This window comes from Haliotis rufescens, unplaced genomic scaffold (assembly GCF_023055435.1).
Source record: "Haliotis rufescens isolate VD_foot unplaced genomic scaffold, xgHalRufe1.0.p SCAF_34, whole genome shotgun sequence".
NCBI classification, from domain to species: domain Eukaryota; kingdom Metazoa; phylum Mollusca; class Gastropoda; order Lepetellida; family Haliotidae; genus Haliotis; species Haliotis rufescens.
In genome coordinates this window covers 2,521,137-2,542,857 of record NW_025964046.1, presented here as the reverse complement: position 1 = coordinate 2,542,857, position 21,721 = coordinate 2,521,137, and the positions used below count along the sequence as shown (strand labels likewise).

The 21,721-nt window shown below is 38.9% G+C and overlaps 1 protein-coding gene across 1 annotated transcript in view; it reads right to left on the bottom strand.

Annotated features, from left to right (window-relative positions):
• The window catches only part of LOC124148340 (adhesion G protein-coupled receptor B1-like), a 67,672-nt gene that overhangs the window by 24,681 nt on the left and 21,270 nt on the right, over positions 1-21,721 (bottom strand). Inside the window, exons 11-14 of the mRNA XM_048380886.1 lie at positions 19,967-20,056; positions 15,890-16,056; positions 7,910-7,959; positions 7,532-7,646 (exon numbers count right to left, since the gene is read on the bottom strand). Of these exons, the coding sequence (XP_048236843.1) occupies positions 7,532-7,646; positions 7,910-7,959; positions 15,890-16,056; positions 19,967-20,056 (422 nt within the window). The remainder of the gene's footprint in view (positions 1-7,531; positions 7,647-7,909; positions 7,960-15,889; positions 16,057-19,966; positions 20,057-21,721) is intronic.

The window sequence follows — 21,721 nt, the reverse complement described above, 5'->3', positions numbered from 1 at the left end:
CAGGACACACCAACCTAAATAACCACCTACATTTTTTTTAAAAACACACTACAGGTAACTGCCCACACTGCAAACAACCAGAAACCCCAGAACACGCACTCATCCACTGCACACACTACCTAACACATCGAACCGCATTACAAACCACCCTCAATCTAAACAAGGCTCTAACTCTAGAAGCAATACTAAACCCACAAAATAAACTAGAAAACTTCAAGGCCTTAGGCGTATTCTTAATAAAAACGGAACTAATAAAACGCATCTAAAAACACAATAACCTACCAAATCAAAATCACATAAACAAACAAACATCCACCATACCCAGCTCCCTTAGTTCTCCTCCCCAATCCCATCGGCATCTATTCCAAATCTCAAAATTCCCAAATTCTATATAAGCAACCCCTAAAACCCCCCTCTTGGGTTGCACAGACCACCTTCGCCCCTTTCGGAAACACATTAAATGGCCTGGCCGGGCCCGTGTGCGAAATACGCATCAGTCGGAAAGCGCACGTTAAATCTCCAAAGTAAGTAAGTAAGTAAGGTAACCTGTGTCTGTGGACCAAGGAAATGTATCATGCCAGATACTTAAAAAGTTCTACTCATAAGTAATAAAATAATGACAGTTTTGATATGCAATTCTCCCTACAAAGACATTTAACATTTGATATACATAAACTGTCTGTTGAAACTATGATGATGCTAATATACAAGTCGCATTAAACAACCTATTCATATACTGGTACCTAGCCAAACAAACATAATTTTTTTTATGTCTATGCACATGCTTGTACACATATACCTCTACTGGCATATCACACATACAAACAATCATTAGATGGATGTAATCGTTCAAAAATATTTTACATACAAAAACAAGTGAACAGATTCTGTAATAGCATGGTTAATATTGGGAGATGTTTTAGCATTTCCATTTTCACAGAATCGAAGGCATATCCTTTCATGACTCAGATCAGCTTGTAGTGATTTAAATTCACATAAAACTGATTCATGTCAAATGACCTATCCCGCATGTGTGGGACCTGTTATAAAAATACCATTCATTACTTATTTGTGTGTCCAAATTATGCTATTATTAGAAATAATAGGTATTATTATACAGCATGGATATGATATAAGAAAGCTTTATATGGAATTGTTGAAAATTATGTACAGGAAAACATTGAAATAAATCAATCAATACATGCATTTATCTCAGAATCTGGTAGATTTAATCAATATGGACTTCTCCTTCATTATCTACTTATAATCAGATGATTACATTATTGCTCAACTGATAGTTTGCAATAGTATAGAATTAGTATTTTATTAATACTTATTTTGTATTTCAGCATAATTTAGATAAGCCATCGGCTTGTTTGCAAATCCAGTTCACTATAAAAAAAATATATGTTTAAAACACATGTAGTAGAACATATTGCAATAGTTAAGACCCGAAAAGAAGTTATGTGTAGGATCTTCAAAATGGTATCCACAAGAGCAGGTTGTAGAATCATGTTGGTGTTTGTTGTTTAACTCTGCACTCAGCCATATTCCAGCTATATGACGGCGGTCTGTAAATAATCAAGTCTGGACCAGTCTATCCAGTGATTGACATAATGAGCATCGATCCACACAATTGGGATACAATGACATGGATCAACCAAGTCAGGGAGCCTGATCACCCGATCCATTAAGTTATCTCTCACAACTAGCATAGGTTGATCATGTTGATGGGGACTAACTTCAACCTGGAATCCCCACGTGAGTAAGTATGCGGCTGTTAGCTTTGTTTGATGTTTAACGCCACACTCAGCAATATCGCAGCTATGTGGCAGGAATCAAACCTGGGTCTTCAGCACGAAAAGTGAACGCTTCAACCGCTAGGCTACCCCACCACCAAAAATTCCCCCATGATAAAGTTGTCATCATGGTTATTGTTCAACTAGTTCAAGTGAAAATGTTCATACCCTTAAACTGTCTTTTCTTCCACTTCACGATGATCTCTGATGCAAAACTTCCATGTTATTAAAGCTGTTCTTGATTCTTCACATCTGGAAAAATATGTTGAGGCTATTAATCATTCTCACAGAGTACAGGGAGTATATGAAATAAGACAGTGAGTCACATTAGCATACAAATTATCCAGTTAAAGTAAACATATTTCTACATTATATACATAAGCAAATACTAACATATGATAGACAGGCTACTTGTCATATAAAAATATAATTATACATTTACTTACATGTTGGCTATAAAAGTTAATGTGTCACATGTGACAGGCTTACATGTGGTAAATTACTTTAATACGTGATCATTGTAATATTCACATATTCCTTACCTTAATGTGTCACTTCAGCTGCCAGCATGACCTCAGCTGCAATCTCAATATTTGGCCAGTTTTGACGAAATGACCGATCGTGTTCAGTGTATAAGCTGGGCCTCGTCTCTAATATAACTTGGCGCAAGTTGACGACGCGCATAGAGAGCCGGGAACCAGCTTATGTCGTGTTAACCTGGTTCCCGGCTCCCTATAATGTGATATTAGAGACGGGGCCCAGCTTAGTGTTAACCCGGAACAAGCCATTTTACCCATATTCCCCTACGGTCCAGGGCGCCATTTTAGAACATGGATGTAAACAAACCTCGTGTATCGATATACACTGTGATTCTTGATTACGATAAGCTTACCTCGTGTATCGATACATTGTTCTCATTCACCTCCACCACGGAAATGCCGGCCGAAGTTCCTCTCAGCCATCCACAACGCGGAAGTCAACAGTATTTGGAAAGGCGATTGGCATTGCCAGGTACGTAGCAGGGCTTCGAGGCCTTATGATTTCTGTGCAGAGATCTTATGGAACGGATTGATGTAGATATTTTCCTGCTCTACATACTTTACCGTAGACGCCAAGGGTCCTTTTTTTAGTATTATGGTCAACTGTTTGTTAGCATAAGAGGCGTAATGGATTTGTGATCAAAACAAGATGATCCAAATTAGATCCGCTTTTTTATAGATAATGAAGAAAAGTACCAAAATCTAGGAACGATTATTAACTCTTAACTTTCGTGGGATGCTAATACAGATTATGATTTACAATAATGGCCACCAAAGACTTTATATTTTTTACGCTTAGGATATTGTTATAATTACACTGTTATGTCCTTGTTTTGTATAAGCTTCATAACTTAATCATTCAATATTTCATGGAATGACTCTGACCTTGGCGAGGATCTTTTTTGCAACAAGTGATTCCTCATGTAAAGTGTATGTTGAATGACCCTGGCTTTGTTGTCAAATAATTGTTTGACAGTTGTTAAATATGGGGTTATGTTTTATCTCTGAATGTTTGGGATGAAATATTTTAATAAGGACGGTTCTAAGTTGGAAACTCAACTGGGGCCTTTTCAATTGAATTCAATGTACAGCATGTACAGTTTGGACATTTCTCTAATGTGAATGCTACTTATGTTTGCAGAATGTCTGGATGAATGAATGAGTCAGTCATCTGCACAGCATCAATGGAAAAAGGGAAGCAATGAGGAACAAGAGAAGAGTAGCAGTGAGTGGTAAATATTTGAAATTATTCTGTTTGGTTCATCATGTTCATGTAGCTATTCTGCAAATATTTCTTCAGTTTGCTTGTTCTTTATCACCTGTTGGCATGGATGGCCTAATTATCAAAGGTACTACAACTTGCTGTGCATAGTTGCATCTCTTGGGCTTGACAGAAACCGATGGTCGTGGGTTTGAATCGAGGGTAGCATCATACACTTGCTTGTGGGTTTCATCAAAGTGGTAAACATGTAAGACCTGCATCACTTCGGGCTTTCTTCCCACATCAAGCTTACATGCCGTGATATAACTGGAATACTGTTCAAAGAGGCGTTAAACCCAATTCACTCATTTAACACCACATCCAGCAATAGTTCGGCTAAATGACAAGGATTATAAATTAATCAAATCTCAAATCTCAACTAGACAAACCAGAGATTAATGTTATGAGCTCGATCCAGACGCACCGATGATGACTGTTATGGACAACATCCCATGTTATTGGGTACGATTACGAGCTTTCAATGAGCCCACTTGCTACCTCATCTATTACTTTGGCTTGTATGGCAAGCATAGGTTGCTAGGAACATTTTTAAGAGATGTCAGTTAATGATTGTTTCAACTCATCAGCATGGAACAATATATATCTCAAATGTTTGGTATATAACAAAACTCAAAGATGATAAATTAAGTGAATTTGCTGCCTTTTATCTGTAAGTACATGTTGCAACAATTCTTTTCTTTTGCTACAATCTTTATACATAATTTTGCAGAAACTGAAGTCCAGCTTGAGATACCCGGATGACAGGTTGACAGTCTGGAAGGACCCTTCCAGATATCCGAAGTGATTGGCAGACAGCGATGAGGAGAGTCCTGTTATTTCAATGGGAGCCTACCGAGAAGTTATATGCCAATTGACACTGGGACACACTCACAAAGGGTGGTCAGGCAAATGTGAGAAGACCAACCAATGCCAAGTCGGAGTGGGATCCTTCAAGGACCTTGAAGAAATTATTGTCTTTGGCCATGTGGTAATCACTTGAAAGGAATGATGTTTGCGACTACTTGTCTATAAATGTGGACCCAAACACCAAATAGAATGTTCACAATTCTACTAACACAATGCAACAGGGATAGAGCCCATCTGGCCTCCCCTCATCCTGGTTCCTGTTTTTCCATGGCAATATAGAAGGAAAAGGATGTTTGAGGGCAAGTAACTCTGAACTGGTGAGCATGGTCTGCTGATGCTTTCAAGCGAACAGTTATCCCGCTCTGTTATGAGTATTGAAGAATAGGAGGAAAGTGCATACTGCATCAGGAACCATTACATGAACACTGTTCAATGTGTGATATATGCATATAAATAAAAGAAATTGATAATTTGTTTGTTGTTTGTTTCTTTAGCCCGCTGTGTAAATGGGGATTTTCCAATATTTTGCCTCAGTTTGATAGCCACAGTTATCGTATAAAACCATGCATTGCTTGGACATCTTTGGAATAACACATTGATCTGCTATGTCAAAGGTCAATGTCACAGCCAGACAAAAAAATTGTTAATGGCCAAACTCTTCCTTAGGGCAGGGATAGAAGTTGGCAACAGGTCATACACTTACTTTTTATCCCCCGGCATATAATACGGGGGATATAGTGATCAGCCTGTCTGTCCGTCCGTCCGTCCGTCCGTAATCATTTCCTTTTCCGGGGCAGGATTCCCAAACCATTCAGTGTATTTGATCGAAACTTGGCAACTCTTATCAGGCACATACTGAAGTGGTGCCTTTTGATATTTTGGGATTTTTCTAATTTTTATTTTTTTAAATTTTTATGGAATGAAGTTGGACATAGACTCAATTGGGGATGGGGTTCGTTTCCGGGGCAGAATTCGAAAACCATTCAGTGTATTTGATCGAAACTTGGCAACTCTTATCAGGCACATACTGAAGTGGTGCCTTTTGATATTTTGGGATTTTTCTAATTTTTATTTTTTAAAATTTTTATGGAATGACGTTGGACATAGACTCAATTGGGGATTGGGTTCGTTTCCGGGGCAGAATTCGAAAACCATTCAGTGTATTTGATCGAAACTTGGCAAAGCTATCATGCACATACTGAAGTGGTGCCTTTCAAATTTTGGGATTTTTCTAATTTTTATTTTTTATCTTTTTTTAATGGAATCAAGTTGGACATAGACTCAATTGGGGATGAGGTTCATTTCTGGGGCAGAATTCGAAAAACATTCAATGTATTTGATCGAAACTTGGCATTCATATGGATGCGACCATGGTGGATCTTTTGTGGGTAAACAATGTATGCTTCTTAAAGAACATTCAACTGTTGACTCATTACATACAGAAATGCACTAGTGGTTACTTTACAGACAGCTGCCGGGGGGATATGTCATCTTTCTGATGACTCTTGTTCTCTAATGTGCCTTTTCCCGCAGAAGTCTAAATAACTCTTATACACATAGTTGTATATCATTGTCATATGTTTGTCAATATTACACTGAATGAAGCACTTTACAATTGTTTTTGAAATAGTCGCAACTGATATTGAAGGTCAAATTAGCTTTCAATGTCTTTCAGTAAAAATGTTCACAGTAACTGAGGAACAGCTCTCTGTAGTGTGATGAAATCTGGTACATGTCACCCTCAGAGTGAGGCATATTGTGTTTCAAACTTAAATGAAGCTGGTATGCTCATAACAAGTACTTGTACCTTTTCAAATAATCATATTATCATCTCACTAGGACCAAAGGCCCAAGTGAGCACACAGTCGATGAGTTTATACTTTCACTCAGAATAATCTGGAAGTCTGAACATGAAATTTAAGGATATCATCATACATGTATTAGAACTGTTGTTTGTTCATTAAACAGCTTAACATCTAAAAAGAATTATAGATGAAATTGAAAAAAATTGTCTTCTCCAAAAGTACATGCCCATAGATCTCAACTTTAAGGGGATATTTTCAACTAAAATGACACAGAATATTACTACAGCTATCTGATATGCCCAGGCTAACATTATTTACCAGAAATAAGACATCTCGAAAAATTGCATCCGGATACCTGCCGGATACCTGCCGGATACCTTCAGCAATGTTCAATTTTCATGGTTAGTTTCCAATATATATTTAGGTGTTTCACACTTAATTGAACAAAATGCACCCCCAAATTGTGACATGTTTTTGGAAACTCAGGATGAGGTATCCGGTGCCGGATTCTTGGTATCCGGTGCGGATCCTTGGACACCCAGATTGAGGTATCCGGTGAGGTATCCGGTGCCGGATACCCGGATTCCAGGTGGCATACTTTCAGGTGAGGTGTCCATGCCGGATACCACGGATCTGGTATACGGCAAGGTATCTGCCACCGGATACCCGGACGCGTTTTGGGTAAGTGTCCGGTGGTATCCGGCAGGTATCCGGATACCGGAAACTGCATTTTTTTTGCTGTGAACAAGAGAACACAGAATATGTCAATGTTGTGATAAAACAGGGAATGAATATCATTGTTCATTGGGTCATGCTAACAAACCCTAATAAGACCCCGCCGTCATGGCCACTCCAAGTGATTGTCAGATCTCACTCCTATATACAGTCAGACATCATGTCAATTTATTCATTTCCAATATCCCCATAGTGGTAAATGTAAGAGAATCACTTTCCGACTTTCTGAAAAGAGTCCCCCACCAAACTACTTCTTGTTATTTCTTACAAACGCATATATACAAATATATGAACAGCTCGTAACAGCATATGAATGAAAATAGGCTCGGTTTTGTTGAGTTACCATCTAAAACATTGAGGCAGGTAAGTTGATTTTGATTTTGATTTTGACACACACACACACACACACACACACACACACACACACACACACACACACACACACACACACACACACACACACACACACTAATCTATAAGAATTCAGACTTTATTCGACCGCGAACTTTTGAACTGGTCCCTCACCGTCAGTTCTACTGGCTGCATAATGATGGCGAAGTTGGTCAGGTGACTTGATTTGCACACGGTACTGTCGTCCGTCATCCGGGTAGTTGCTATACCGGAAGGCGACCACTCTGAACTGAAACAAATAGCTTAAAGGTGACTAGCCTCGTGTAAATTGTTTGTTTGTTTGTTTGTGGAGCAACATTGAAACTATATGACAGCGGTCTATAAATAATCCAGTCTGGACCAGATATTCTAGTGATTGACATTATGAACATCGGTCAGCGCAACTGGGATACGATGACATGCATCAACCAAGTCAGCGAATCTGACCACCCAATGACCTGCCTGACCAACCAAAAATGAATGATTACAAAATTGAAAGTGCTGAATACATACCTGCGAAGATCTTCCTTCATGAACACACAGAGTGGACTCAGTTTGTTGTGCTGCAGAGAAAAAAACAGATTTCAGTCGTCACCACTCGCCCCTTTACGTAACCTGCAAGAAGACTCGTCCCCCTATCGATGAAAATACGACAAACCAATCAGAATGCGCGTATGATTTCAAGTTTTGCGTCAAAGAATCCATCAGAAATAATTTTTTATTTTACATGTCTTGCATCTAAAACTATACCAAAGACACAGTTAAATGTGTTCACTCATACTCTATAATTCCGCGTATCAGGATGTGCTTTAAATTGCATATATGAAATATCGGGAAATATATGTCAACCATTACCCAACGAGTTGACAACTGTTTTCGATATGACCGTTAGCGCTGAGACGGAACCCGGTCGAAAATATGGCCATGAGGGGCACGAATTGCTATTCGGCTTGTCCCGGGAGACCACGAGTTGGTCACGAATGGTCCCGAATGTGCTCAAATACGACCAACCAATCAGAATGCTCGTAAGGTCTGAGGTACTTCGATAAAAATAATCCCAAGTACTTAATTCTGTTATGGCCGTACGTGTAATTGATCATGTAAATACATGAAATATACATATAATAATTTCGACATTACACAGTACATGGATGTTTATACCGATAGGTCCACGTACGGGGCGAGGTTCAAATCCACACATGCATTTATATAACGGTTCACGTGTTTTTCTGTAACGTTTAATCTCTGATCTTATAAACCTTTTAGGGGACACGGGCGGCTCAGTCGTCTAATTATATATGGCGCCGCGATTCGCTGTGCAGAGTTGCACGCCAAAAACCTATGATTGTGGGTTCGAATACCTGTTCGCCCCGATTATGTTTCTAGGTTTGTCAGCAAAATACCCGTGCTCGTAGATTTCACCAAAGTGGTAAACGTCTGAGACCTGCATCACTTCGAGCTTTCCTCACACACTAAGCTGACACGCCGTGATATAACTGGAATACTGTTAAAAGCGGGATTAAACCCAACTAACTCACTCACTACTATAAACCTTTTATGCTGATACTTGCAAATGGAGCAAACTATTCTTGCTTTTCTAAAATCAAAGTAAAAAATTTAAACTTTTTAATTACGAATCACCTACCTCTTCATCATTGGTCATAGATTCTAACCATAAGGCCACAGATGATAAACTGTAGTTCATTATAATTAGACGGTACCATAGTTAGAGTTTAGTCCTAGACAGATATATTTTACAAACGTTTCTTTTCATCACTTGCTTGATAAAGGTGTTAGGATATACCCCGAAACGTCGCACTAATTGTAATAAAGAAGTTGTTCATCCATAGAACTCGTCTTACTTCATCACACCAACTTCTTAATGCCACTGAAAGAAGTTAAACGTTTCTTTTGACTGTCTTAAGGCACTTTTATACATAATAATAATAATAAGTGTTGTTTCGACGGTAAGTCAGGGAAAACACTTAAAAATCTCTTTTTTCGTCAGTTTTCGAAGAAACAAATAGTTTCAAAACAATATTATTCACATTTAAATAAATAATTTCATACTTTGAAGTTTACACTGTTTCTTTCATGTTGATTGGCTGAATGGGTAGTCACGTGATCTGATATTTGGAGTTCACACACCTGTGAACGGACTATGTGAACATTTTTTTGTGAAATTGATCGTGTGAACTTTTTCCGGAACTACTTTCCAGGGTTTCCCGAATTCTCGATCAGTGTTTACGATCAACTCGTTTTTCTATTTTCTTTTTAATCCCAGCATTTATCAGCAATATAATTAATTTAGTATTTTGCCTGGTCTTGTAAAATTTCATCTGACTTATAAATAAATAAATGCTTTGGTTCTTATGTCGTCTAGCTGCTAACGTTAATGTATGTGTATAAAAAAGCGCTTACTTTTTATTCCGTTTGGGGGTGTTTTAGTTGTTAAGATGATAAAAGGTGACGCGAAATGAGGTTTAACATCAAGATTATTGCAGTTATATAGAGACGTGCAATCTACCGCGCGTGCGTGCGTGCGTGCGTGAGCGTGCGTGCGTGCGAGCGTGCGTGTGTGTGTGTATGTGTGTGTGCGTGTGTGCTATTCCAAACTTTAAACTGATTTTAAACATCTTGAGTTTTAAGACAATAAGAATAAAAATTCAGTTAATCCACAGTCATTGTTAAGGGCTAATGTATACCAATTGTTGCCTAGATTTATCAAACTATCGAAATAGATATAAACTTGTCACATATTAACTCTTGAGTTAGATCTGGCAATGGTTGATGTTATCCAATGTTATTAATCGAAGCTAAATGTATGAAAGACTAATTTAATTACCACCAAAGTTTATGGCAGTATTGATATCGTGAGACAATTCAAAAATTATACTTTTTCCAAAGCCTTTCTATAATATTCTGATTGATGCTTTCTTGGCAGTATACTGACTCCGAGCCGGCCAGTCCTTGTTTTAGCCCCCTAATGCCGAGCGCCAGACAGGGTAACAACAAGTACCACCTGGCGGTATATACAGTTAGGAGGCAGAGTTTATACAGTAGAGCAGATTGGGATGTAGTAACACTGGAGTGGAAAAGCCTGTTATGTACACAAGGGAAAACGGAAAAAAGGATGAAGCCAGTAATATAAAAGGGTGAAGTTAGTGATATAAAAGGATGAAGCCAGTGATATAAAAGGATGAAGCCAGTAATATAAAAGGATGAAGCCAGTGCTATAAAAGGATGAAGCCATTAATATAAATGATGAAGCCAGTGATATAAAAGGTTGAAGCCAGTGATATAAAAGGATGATGCCAATGATATAAAAGGATGATGCCAGTGCTATAAAAGGATGAAGCCAGTAATATAAAAGGTTGAAGCCAGTGATATAAAGGATGAAGCCAGTGCTATAAAAGGATGAAGCCAGTAAAATAAAAGGATAAAAAGTGCTATAAGAGGATGAAGCCAGTGATATAAAAGGTTGAAGCCAGTGATATAAAAGGATGAAGCCAGTGCTATAAAAGGATGAAGCCAGTGCTATAAAAGGATGAAGCCAGTGATATAAAAGGATGCAGCCTGTGATATAAAATGATGAAGCCAGTAATATAAAATATGAAGCCAGTGATATAAAAGGATGAAGCCAGTAATATAAAAGGAGGAAGCCAGTGATATAAAAGGATGCAGCCTGTGATATAAAATGATGAAGCCAGTAATATAAAATATGAAGCCAGTGATATAAAAGGATGAAGCCAGTAATATAAAAGGAGGAAGCCAGTGATATAAAAGGATGAAGCCAGTTATATAAAAGGATGAAGCCAGTAATATAAAAGGATGAAGCCAGTGATATAAAAGGATGAAGTCTGTAATATAAAAGGATGAAGCCAGCGATATAAAAAGGAGGACGTCAGTACTATGAAAGGTTTAAGCCAGTGCTATAAAAGGATGAAGCCAGTGCTATAAAAGGATGAAGCCATTAATATAAAAGGAGGAAGCCAGTAATATGAAAGGGTGAAGCCAGTAATATAAAAGGATGAAGCCAGTAATATAAATAGATGAAGCCTGTAATATGAAAGGTTTAAGCCAGTGCTATAAAAGGATGAAGCCAGTGCTTTAAAAGGATGAAGCCAGTGATATAAAAGGGTGAAGCCAGTAATATAAAAGGATGAAGCCAGTAATATAAATAGATGAAGCCAGTGCTATAAAAGGATGAAGCCAGTAATATAAAAGGATGAAGCCAGTGATATAAAAGGATGAAGCCAGTGATATAAAAGGATGAAGCCAGTGATATAAAAAGATGAAGCCAGTAATATAAAAGGATGAAGCCAGTGATATAAAAGGATGAAGCCAGTGATATAAAAGGATGAAGCCAGTGATATAAAAGGATGAAGCCAGTGATATAAAAGGATGAAGCCAGTAATATAAAAGGATGAAGCCAGTAATATAAAAGGATGAAGCCAGTGATATAAAAGGATGAAGCCAGTAATATAAAAGGATGAAGCCAGTGATATAAAAGGATGAAGCCAGTGATATAAAAGGATGAAGCCAGTGATATAAAAGGATGAAGCCAGTAATATAAAAGGATGAAGCCATTAATATAAAAGGATGAAGCCAGTGATATAAAAGGATGAAGCCAGTAATATAAAAGGATGAAGCCAGTGATATAAAAGGATGAAGCCTGTGATATAAAAGGGTGAAGCCAGTAATATAAAAGGATGAAGCCAGTAATATAAATAGATGAAGCCTGTAATATGAAAGGTTTAAGCCAGTGCTATAAAAGGATGAAGCCAGTGCTTTAAAAGGATGAAGCCAGTGATATAAAAGGGTGAAGCCAGTAATATAAAAGGATGAAGCCAGTAATATAAATAGATGAAGCCAGTGATATAAAAGGATGAAGCCAGTAATATAAAAGGATGAAGCCAGTAATATAAAAGGATGAAGCCAGTAATATAAAAGGATGAAGCCAGTGATATAAAAGGATGAAGACAGTAATATATACAACAGGATTATAAGGAAGAGAATTTATTGAAGGCAACTTCTTTATTGTGAGAAACAGGACGTTTCGGTGTATATACTAACTCCTTCATCGGGTGAATAATTGATATGGGTCAGAAAACATGTATATGTACCTGTAAGAACAACAAAAGTAATAAGAACAAAGGAGGCCAAAAGATAACTGGTGCTTATAGGTGATTAGCAATGGATAAATGGAAGCCAGTACTTGGGTAAATGGAAGCCAATACTTGGATAAATGAAAGCCAATACTTGGATAAATAAAGCCAATACTTGGATAAATAAAGCCAATACTTGGATAAATGGAAGCCAACACATGGATAAATGGAAGCCAACACATGGATAAATGGAAGCCAACACATGGATAAATGGAAGCCAATACTTGGATAAATGGAAGCCAACACATGGATAAATGGAAGCCAACACATGGATAAATGGAAGCCAATACTTGGATAAATGGAAGCCAACACATGGATAAATGGAAGCCAATACTTGGATAAATGGAAGCCAACACATGGATAAATGGAAGCCAATACTTGGATAAATGGAAGCCAACACATGGATAAATGGAAGCCAATACTTGGATAAATGGAAGCCAACACATGGATAAATGGAAGCCAATACTTGGATAAACGGAAGCCAACACATGGATAAATGGAAGCCAACACATGGATAAATGGAAGCCAATACTTGGATAAATGGAAGCCAACACATGGATAAATGGAAGCCAATACTTGGATAAACGGAAGCCAACACATGGATAAATGGAAGCCAACACATGGATAAATGGAAGCCAATACTTGGATAAATGGAAGCCAACACATGGATAAATGGAAGCCAATACATGGATAAATGGAAGCCAACACATGGATAAATGGAAGCCAATACTTGGATAAATGGAAGCCAACACATGGATAAATGGAAGCCAATACTTGGATAAATGGAAGCCAACACATGGATAAATGGAAGCCAATACTTGGATAAATGGAAGCCAACACATGGATAAATGGAAGCCAATACTTGGATAAATGGAAGCCAACACATGGATAAATGGAAGCCAATACTTGGATAAACGGAAGCCAACACATGGATAAATGGAAGCCAACACATGGATAAATGGAAGCCAATACTTGGATAAATGGAAGCCAACACATGGATAAATGGAAGCCAATACTTGGATAAACGGAAGCCAACACATGAATAAATGGAAGCCAATACTTGGATAAACGGAAGCCAACACATGGATAAATGGAAGCCAATACTTGGATAAATGGAAGCCAAAACTTGGATAAATGGAAGCCAATACTTGGATAAATGGAAGCCAACACATGGATAAATGGAAGCCAATACTTGGATAAATGGAAGCCAACACATGAATAAATGGAAGCCAATACTTGGATAAATGGAAGCCAACACATGGATAAATGAAAGCCAATACTTGGATAAATGGAAGCCAATACTTGGATAAATGGAAGCCAACACATGGATAAATGGAAGCCAATACTTGGATAAATGGAAGCCAACACATGAATAAATGGAAGCCAATACTTGGATAAATGGAAGCCAACACATGGATAAATGAAAGCCAATACTTGGATAAATGGAAGCCAATACTTGGATAAATGGAAGCCAACACATGGATAAATGGAAGCCAATACTTGGATAAATGGAAGCCAACACATGGATAAATGGAAGCCAATACTTGGATAAATGGAAGCCAACACATGGATAAATGAAAGCCAATACTTGGATAAATGAAAGCCAATACTTGGATAAATGGAAGCCAATACTTGGGTAAATGGAAGCCAACACATGGATAAATGAAAGCCAATACTTGGATAAATGAAAGCCAATACTTGGATAAATGGAAGCCAATACTTGGGTAAATGGAAGCCAACACATGGATAAATGGAAGCCAACACTTGATTTATTACTGAATGGTCATAGGCAATGGACAGTGGGAAAATGGGATGCCGTAGATAATTAGAACTGATAAGTAATAGAATGGTTATGACAATTGGCAAATGGAAGCAGGTAGACAATTAGCACCGACAATGATCAAAGCAATACTCCCAGGCCCTGGTCAGATAGGTGATTAGCACTGATAGGTATAGACTATAGACAAACGAAAGCCAGGTACGTAATTAGCCCCGACAATGGTCAAGGCAGTACGTCCAAAGTACTAGGCAGATAGGTTCCCTGGTCACAGTTCATGGCTGGCTGGTGTCTCCTGATGTCAAAGCTACTTGTTGTTTTCTTTGTCGCTAGTTGTTGGCTAATTACCCATCTGCCCAGTGGGGTTTTAAGGTTATCATTGGGTCCCAGCAGTCGTTAGGATGACCAAATAGATCGGGTGGTCAAGCTCGGTGACTAAGTTGAGAGCGGTTTGTACACAATATAGATCACTGGGTTGTGGGGTCCAGTCTCGATGCGTGGCGTTAAACAAACAGGAGAGACGTCAAAAGATGTATGCGAGTAAGTACAGCATCAGGTCGCATCAAGGAGGAACATCACTTCATACAAATAAACGTAAAACGTATTGTTGTTAATGCTACATCCATGCTGAATGAACCATTTAACTAGCAATGATAACAAGAAAGTGTTAATAATTGAGTTGAAATCACACTTTTCTATTAAGCTGCCGTAGATGCAACCTTTTATTATTTGTTTGTTGACAGTCCTTAGCATCTACTGCCAATCTGGAACGTTTCATAATAGTTGGTGCTAGGAGACTCGGAGAATGTGTGAGAATGGCTTTAAGTTTCTCAAAGGCAGACTGACAATTGTTGTCCCGAGCAAATGTCACCATTTTGCCCAGTACACAAATGTACGGTGGCCCATAAGGGACATGGAGTCTGTTTTTCCATATTTTGATATTTCACTTACATTTATCGTAACCTTTTGCAAATTAACACGATTTGTCTTACAAATATGTGATAAATCATGTGTAAAGAAGATATTGAATCGCTTAAAAACGAAACGAAAAATGTCAAAAACTAAAATGAAAATGTCAAAATCACAAAACGAAAATGTCAAAAACTAAAATGAAAATACAAAAAACTATTTCCACCGCGGTGTAAATATTATCACCGCGGTGGAAATAGTTTTCTGTGTATTCATTTTAGTTTTTGACATTTTCGTTTTGTGTTTTTGACATTTTCATCTTAGTTTTTGACCTTTTCGTTTTGGTTTTTGACATTTCCATTTTAGTTTTTGACATTTTCACTTCACATTTCAGCGACTCAAAAGCTACTTAAAAGTACATTTTCTATGTTTTCGGATGTTTTTATACATGATTTATCACATATTTGTATGGCAGATTGTGTTAATTTGCAAAAGGTTAAGATAAAAGTAAGTTAAACATCAAAATATTGAAAAACAGACTCCATGTCCCTTATGGGCCTCCGTACAAATGAGTGAAAGTTTGTAGACACAGTCTGGAACGTAACTGTAGTGAAGGAACAAGGAAGTTTGAACACTTACATCTAAAGGAACATGTTTGAACTGAAGATCGAGCGTTGACGTCATCAAATCATGTGCACCAATGTTGACTGACACAATGGGTGTGATTCGTGAAGACTCCTTCATATCCTCCAGTTCAGAATCCAAGATGGCTACAATTACCTGGCTGGTATGGGTTCCGTTTGTGGCTGGAAAGACATATTTAATTAAGCGAATGTTTTGGATTATAGGTGAGGTGAAATTGGGTTTAACGTCGCGTCCAAGATTATTGCACTTATATAGCGACGTGCATGCACGTGTATGTGTGTGTGTGGCTGCTTGTACTAGTCCGGACTGATGCCGATTTATGGTGCTAGCTCACTGAGATACCATGCCGCAGTTTAACATAAATACCCCACTCAGACACAGTATACTGACTCCGTGCCGACCAGTCCTTGTTTTAGCCCCTTAATGCCGAGCGCCAGACAGGGTAACAACAAGTACAATCTTTTAACGTCTTTTTGTATGACGCGGCCCGGGATCGAACCCCGGACCTTCCGCTCTCCGGGCGGACGCTCTACCACAAGACCACGGAGGCGGTCGTTATGGATTATAATACTATAGCACTTACTTTATTTCATCGTTAGACCATCTCCGTTGTGTAGTGGATAGAGCGTCTGCGTTGAAAGCGGAGGTTCGATCCCCGGCCGTGTCATACAAGACGTTGATATGACACTTGTTACTCTGACTAAAGGGCATTAATGGGGATAAAACAAGGTCAGGTCGGAGTCGGTATACTATGTCTGAGTGGGGTACCTCAAAATTTGGTGCCTCGAGGCAATTTCTGTCCCAAACAAATGTCACCCTTTTGCAGATCAGTGAGAATGGCTACCACATAAGCGAAGTTTTAGTAGTTACCAGTCATACCCAGAAAGTTCTTAAGTTTCTTTTTGCTTTTGGGAACTTGGGATTTTGAAATAGCTTCCACCTTTGCTTGAAGGGGCTGTACCTGACCTTTGTCTATGACGTGACCTAAGTATTGTAGATGTTCCATTGCAAAATGACTTTTCACTTAATTTACAGTCAACTTGGCTTCAGTCAGTCTCTCAAAGAAGGCATGGGCCCTCTTCAGATGTCCGTCCCACTCAATGAAATCGAGTAACTTGATTGGTGAGATGCTGGGAGGTACCTTGGGCGTTCTGTAGCCCAAATGGCAGAACTTTGTATTGATCTGGAGTGACAAAAGCCAAAAGTCACCCCTTCAATAGGTCAAACTTCCTGACCTACTCGCTGACGATTCAGTCGTCAATTCTTAGTATTCAGAAACAGCTTTCATCCGTTTTCATGTCTGTACAGCATCGGTAACCACCATCAGGCTTCTGCACATAAATGCGAGATGAACGATGACTTGGTTGAATAATGTCATAGTCCGGCATGTGTTGAACTTCTTTCATCAGGGCTTCAAGCTTGATTGGACTCATCTGGTAGGGTGTTGTTTGGCAGGCACAGCAGCACCTACATCTTCATGACACGACTCACTGAATCTGTATGGCCAGGTACATCCGTAAACAAGCGAGCAAACTCTTGAATTAACTCTGACACTTGGGCCTTTGGCTCAGATGACAAATGACCAAACTTAATATCTAAGTTAGCTAAAACTTCAGGATTGTTTAGCTTGGGGACAGCATATTCAGCAATACCATCAAACTTTACAAAGTCAAACTTCAATCTGATCAATATCTACAGGAGAAAGAGTGGCAACACACTGAGCAGGTACTTGATCATTTCCTTCATGATGCTTTCTAATCATATTGACATGACGGCCCAATGTTTGTACAACATAGTCAGTCCTTTCAATAACATATGGACCGTGGTACCTAGCACGTAACTTTGTATAAACTGAAATTCCTCTCTTATAACTTTTGGTCATAATGTACTTACATTTGCGATTCTTTAAAATAATCCCTAGTCGTTTTACAAGCTTTAAAAAGCCTAGCCCGACATGATGCATCATACTCCAATAAACTCATATCATTAAGCCAATGTTCCTTCAAGTGCTTTAAAGGTCCTTAAACAGACAGGTTCGAAAGGAAGAAAGCCAAGGGACTCCTGATCACAGCAAATAACAACAAATGAATAACTGACACATGGCCGGCTGGAAAACATGACTAGAAACTGCTCTGAGCTGACGGTATCGTCCTAGACGAACCAACCACAGTGAAGAACTTTACCAAAGCCTTGATAAAAACCTGAGCTGTAATTTTCTCTCAATAAAGAGCCTCTGAAATCCTTGTGGAAGCACACATGGTAGTAAGCATGTACTGAGTATCTGACCTAGTCTTAGGCAAAGGACCAACACAATCAGAGATGAGCCTGCTCAAAGGATCTTCAAAGGCTGGAATGGGTTTCATAGGTGTGGCTGTACCAGACTCAAAACACGTTTTCGATATGAACGTGGATAAACAGTTGGATGAAAACCACCCATTCCTTACCAGCAGGAGCACCTGACGGCCTCCATATCGCCATGAAGAAATAAAAGTAAACTGGAACCATGTCAGCTTCTTCTGCAGAGAGTGTCCTGTTGGCAACACTTCTGAGCTCTGGGTCTTCCCCCTGTAACTTTACCAACTGCTCACTATGTAGAACTGATTCCTAAACAGCCAAACTGTTTCAATTTCGAGTACTCTTTCTTGAAGATTTAGACAGGTCATGAGAATGATCCATAAAAGTGTCAGCCAAATCGTAATTGGAATCATTCTCAGAAGAAATTTCAGTACTTTCCAAAGTGCCAGGCTCATGACAAACACCAGGATCAGCCAAACATCGTCCCTGCCAAATCATTCCCAATGAGCAAGTCTACACCTGTAACAGATAGAGTTTCCACAAACCCAACCTTGATCAACCCAAAACACCATATCTGTCTGCAAATTCATAAAATGGAGAGGTGCACTGGTACAACCACGTAAACCATCTAACAACACCTCAGAGCTGATGACTGCTCAGAAAGTGGCAAAATACCATCCAAACTCAGAGTTTGAAGAGCGCCAGTATCCCTCAAAGCGGTAATGGGCTAAACATTGGAACTGTCGCCTTTAGCTTCACAAGACCTTACCATAAGGAGGTGAGTACTTCTCTCCCACAACACAAAACTTTGATGGCTGGTCTACAAACGCTGACTCCTCATTAGCCAAACCACAAAAAGCTTGTGACCTGACATTTACAAAAGCATTGGGGGAAGAACCTTTTATACTCCCAAATAATATGCCCCGACCTACGGCAGTATTTGCAAGTAGGCTCCGACGAAAATCAAGAAGTATCTTGAGAACAAAATGGAATAAAACTTAACTTTTTGTCAACAAACTCAGAACCAGGCTTAGAGATGAGGAGAGGATGAACATTCCTATCCTGATTTAGAGCCCTGCAAATTTCTACCTGCAAACCATCTCTGCCTGATACTTACCCTATGAGAACCACTCCTTTTCTCAGCAGACCTAGATCTGTACCAATCTGTCCCGAGTTTTGTTTTATTTGTATACCATTATAATGCGACACAAGAGTGAGTGTGTGAGTGTGGTTTTACGCCGCCTTTATCAATATTCCAGCAATATCACGATAGGGGACATCAGAAATAGGCTTCACACATGGTACCCATGGGAATCGAACGCGGATCTCCGGCTTGACGAGCGAACGCTTTAACCACTAGGCTACCCAACCACCCCGCAACACAAGAAGCGCCATGGAGTTACTTACCATTTTTTTATTCGTAACTTCGAAACGTCCAGGCTAGAGAATTATCAATGTTGGTTAACTGCCGAAACAGATTCCATTAAACGCGGGGGCGGTCGGGTAGCCTGGTGGTTCCCGACATGGGTACAATGTGTGAAGCCCATTTCTGTTGTCCCCCGCCGTGATATTGCTGGAATATTGCTAAAAGCGGCGTAAAACCAAACTCACTCACTCACCCATTAGACGCGAAAGACTAAACAGCGTGGAAAATTATGTGAATAATTAACCACTGAAAATCAGTGATGACATCTGGCTTCGTGACCTACCGTTAGATTCAATCGGAGGAACTATAACGGACACCCTGTCAAACTGACACCTGGTTTCGTGACCTACCGTTAGATTCAAGCGGAGGAACTATAACGGACACCCTGTCAAACTGAAACCTGGCTGCCTTCCTCCTCTCAAGTCTCTGAGCATGAAACTCTGAAAAGGGAAAATATACTGAAAAAAAATATGAATATTTTGGGGTATAATTTTTTGTAAGTTATGACCACGTGATTTCTATCATGGTAAGCTTCGGCAGTCAATGACCATATTTAGGCAGCATGTGCAGCATAGGTACATTACCAGCACGAACAAATCGTGCAGATGTTGTACTAAAAGCGCTATTGACCAAGTTCTTGCTAAATATAAACGCACGCAGTCCCCTAACTGCCGAGTCCTACCCGAATTGTAATCACGTGATCAAAACTCAATGATGATGTTATCGCTAGGAAAATGGATATTTCTTGAAAAACGCACATATCAGAGGGATGGCTTTTTTCACTTTATAGTATTGGCACACGCGGAGCTATCGTCGTTAATTGATAATCCTGACATTTCGTAATTCTATTTCAAGAGGCGAGGACAATAGGCAATGAAACTGCCTCCTAATCATACGAGTCTGGGTCTTCAGACGAACAAAGACTTAGAAAACTATTAGCTTGCCTTATTTGTGTGATATAACATACAAATGACAGTGTTGTCGATGCGATGAATAAGAATAACAAAACTGTTTCCATAAACATTAGAAGTCCATTGTAGGATTCCCGATAGATCTTGAAGATTTGTCTGTGAGAAACTATCAAATAGTGATGATACCAGGTACTCGCGAAGATGTGAGCGTATCCTACACCGCCGGGGCACTCGTCACAAACACATGCAAAGGCAAGTAAATTGTTCACAGATACGTAAATGAGGTCACCCAACAGGAACCAGCTGCAAACATAGACGTTAGGCCTAATTGATCGAACCGCTACTGTTTATATAGCTAAATGGGGTAGATTGCTGTATTTATAGTTATTCTATGATAAAGAGTTTATGATCCTGGAGTCAACGTATCGTGAAAATCACAGGACGAGAATATATTTGGGGAAACTTGAATCAATAGCCTGGAATATTTGTGATTTAATCCAAATTAACGATGTCTCATTTAAACATCTCGATCTATCACAGAAAATCTCAAATATGCCTCAGACAAATCAATCAAGTTCTGACATTGATCATATGATATTGGAGCTGGCGGTCATTACCGGAAACGGAAGTGCCATTTCCTCGGATAACTACCAGACATAAAGCATGAACTGACATCATTGAGAATATATCTGCCATTAGTCCGTGACAGACATAATGAATAATATGTCTTTTGAAGACATCATTAATATCAATCAAGAGTTTAGTTAGTATTTGTCAGTTACAGAAAGCAGTCAGTCGTCCGCCATTGCTATCGTGTGATTCATATTGGCTTCGGCGGTTATGGCGATATTATTTATCTTGGACATCTGGCTTATAAATCGACAAATAAAGATTAATATGTCGGAATAATTTCGATTACATGTCAAATATCGAGCAAAACAAAAACATGTATATAGTTTGACAATTCAGCTTTACATAATATTTATTTTAAAAGGGTTGAAAGTTCAACGTCAAAAGAAGTCAACCACATGCACTCTTGTTTTTGTAACACGAAAGCTTAATTCTGATTTTGGAAAATAGCATGATGTTAAGTAGTACTTTACTTCAGGTGCCTGTTATTAAGCCGTGATGTTGGAAATGAGAACTCATAACTGATAAGGCACATGTGCGGTATATGTCGTTACATTCACTTTT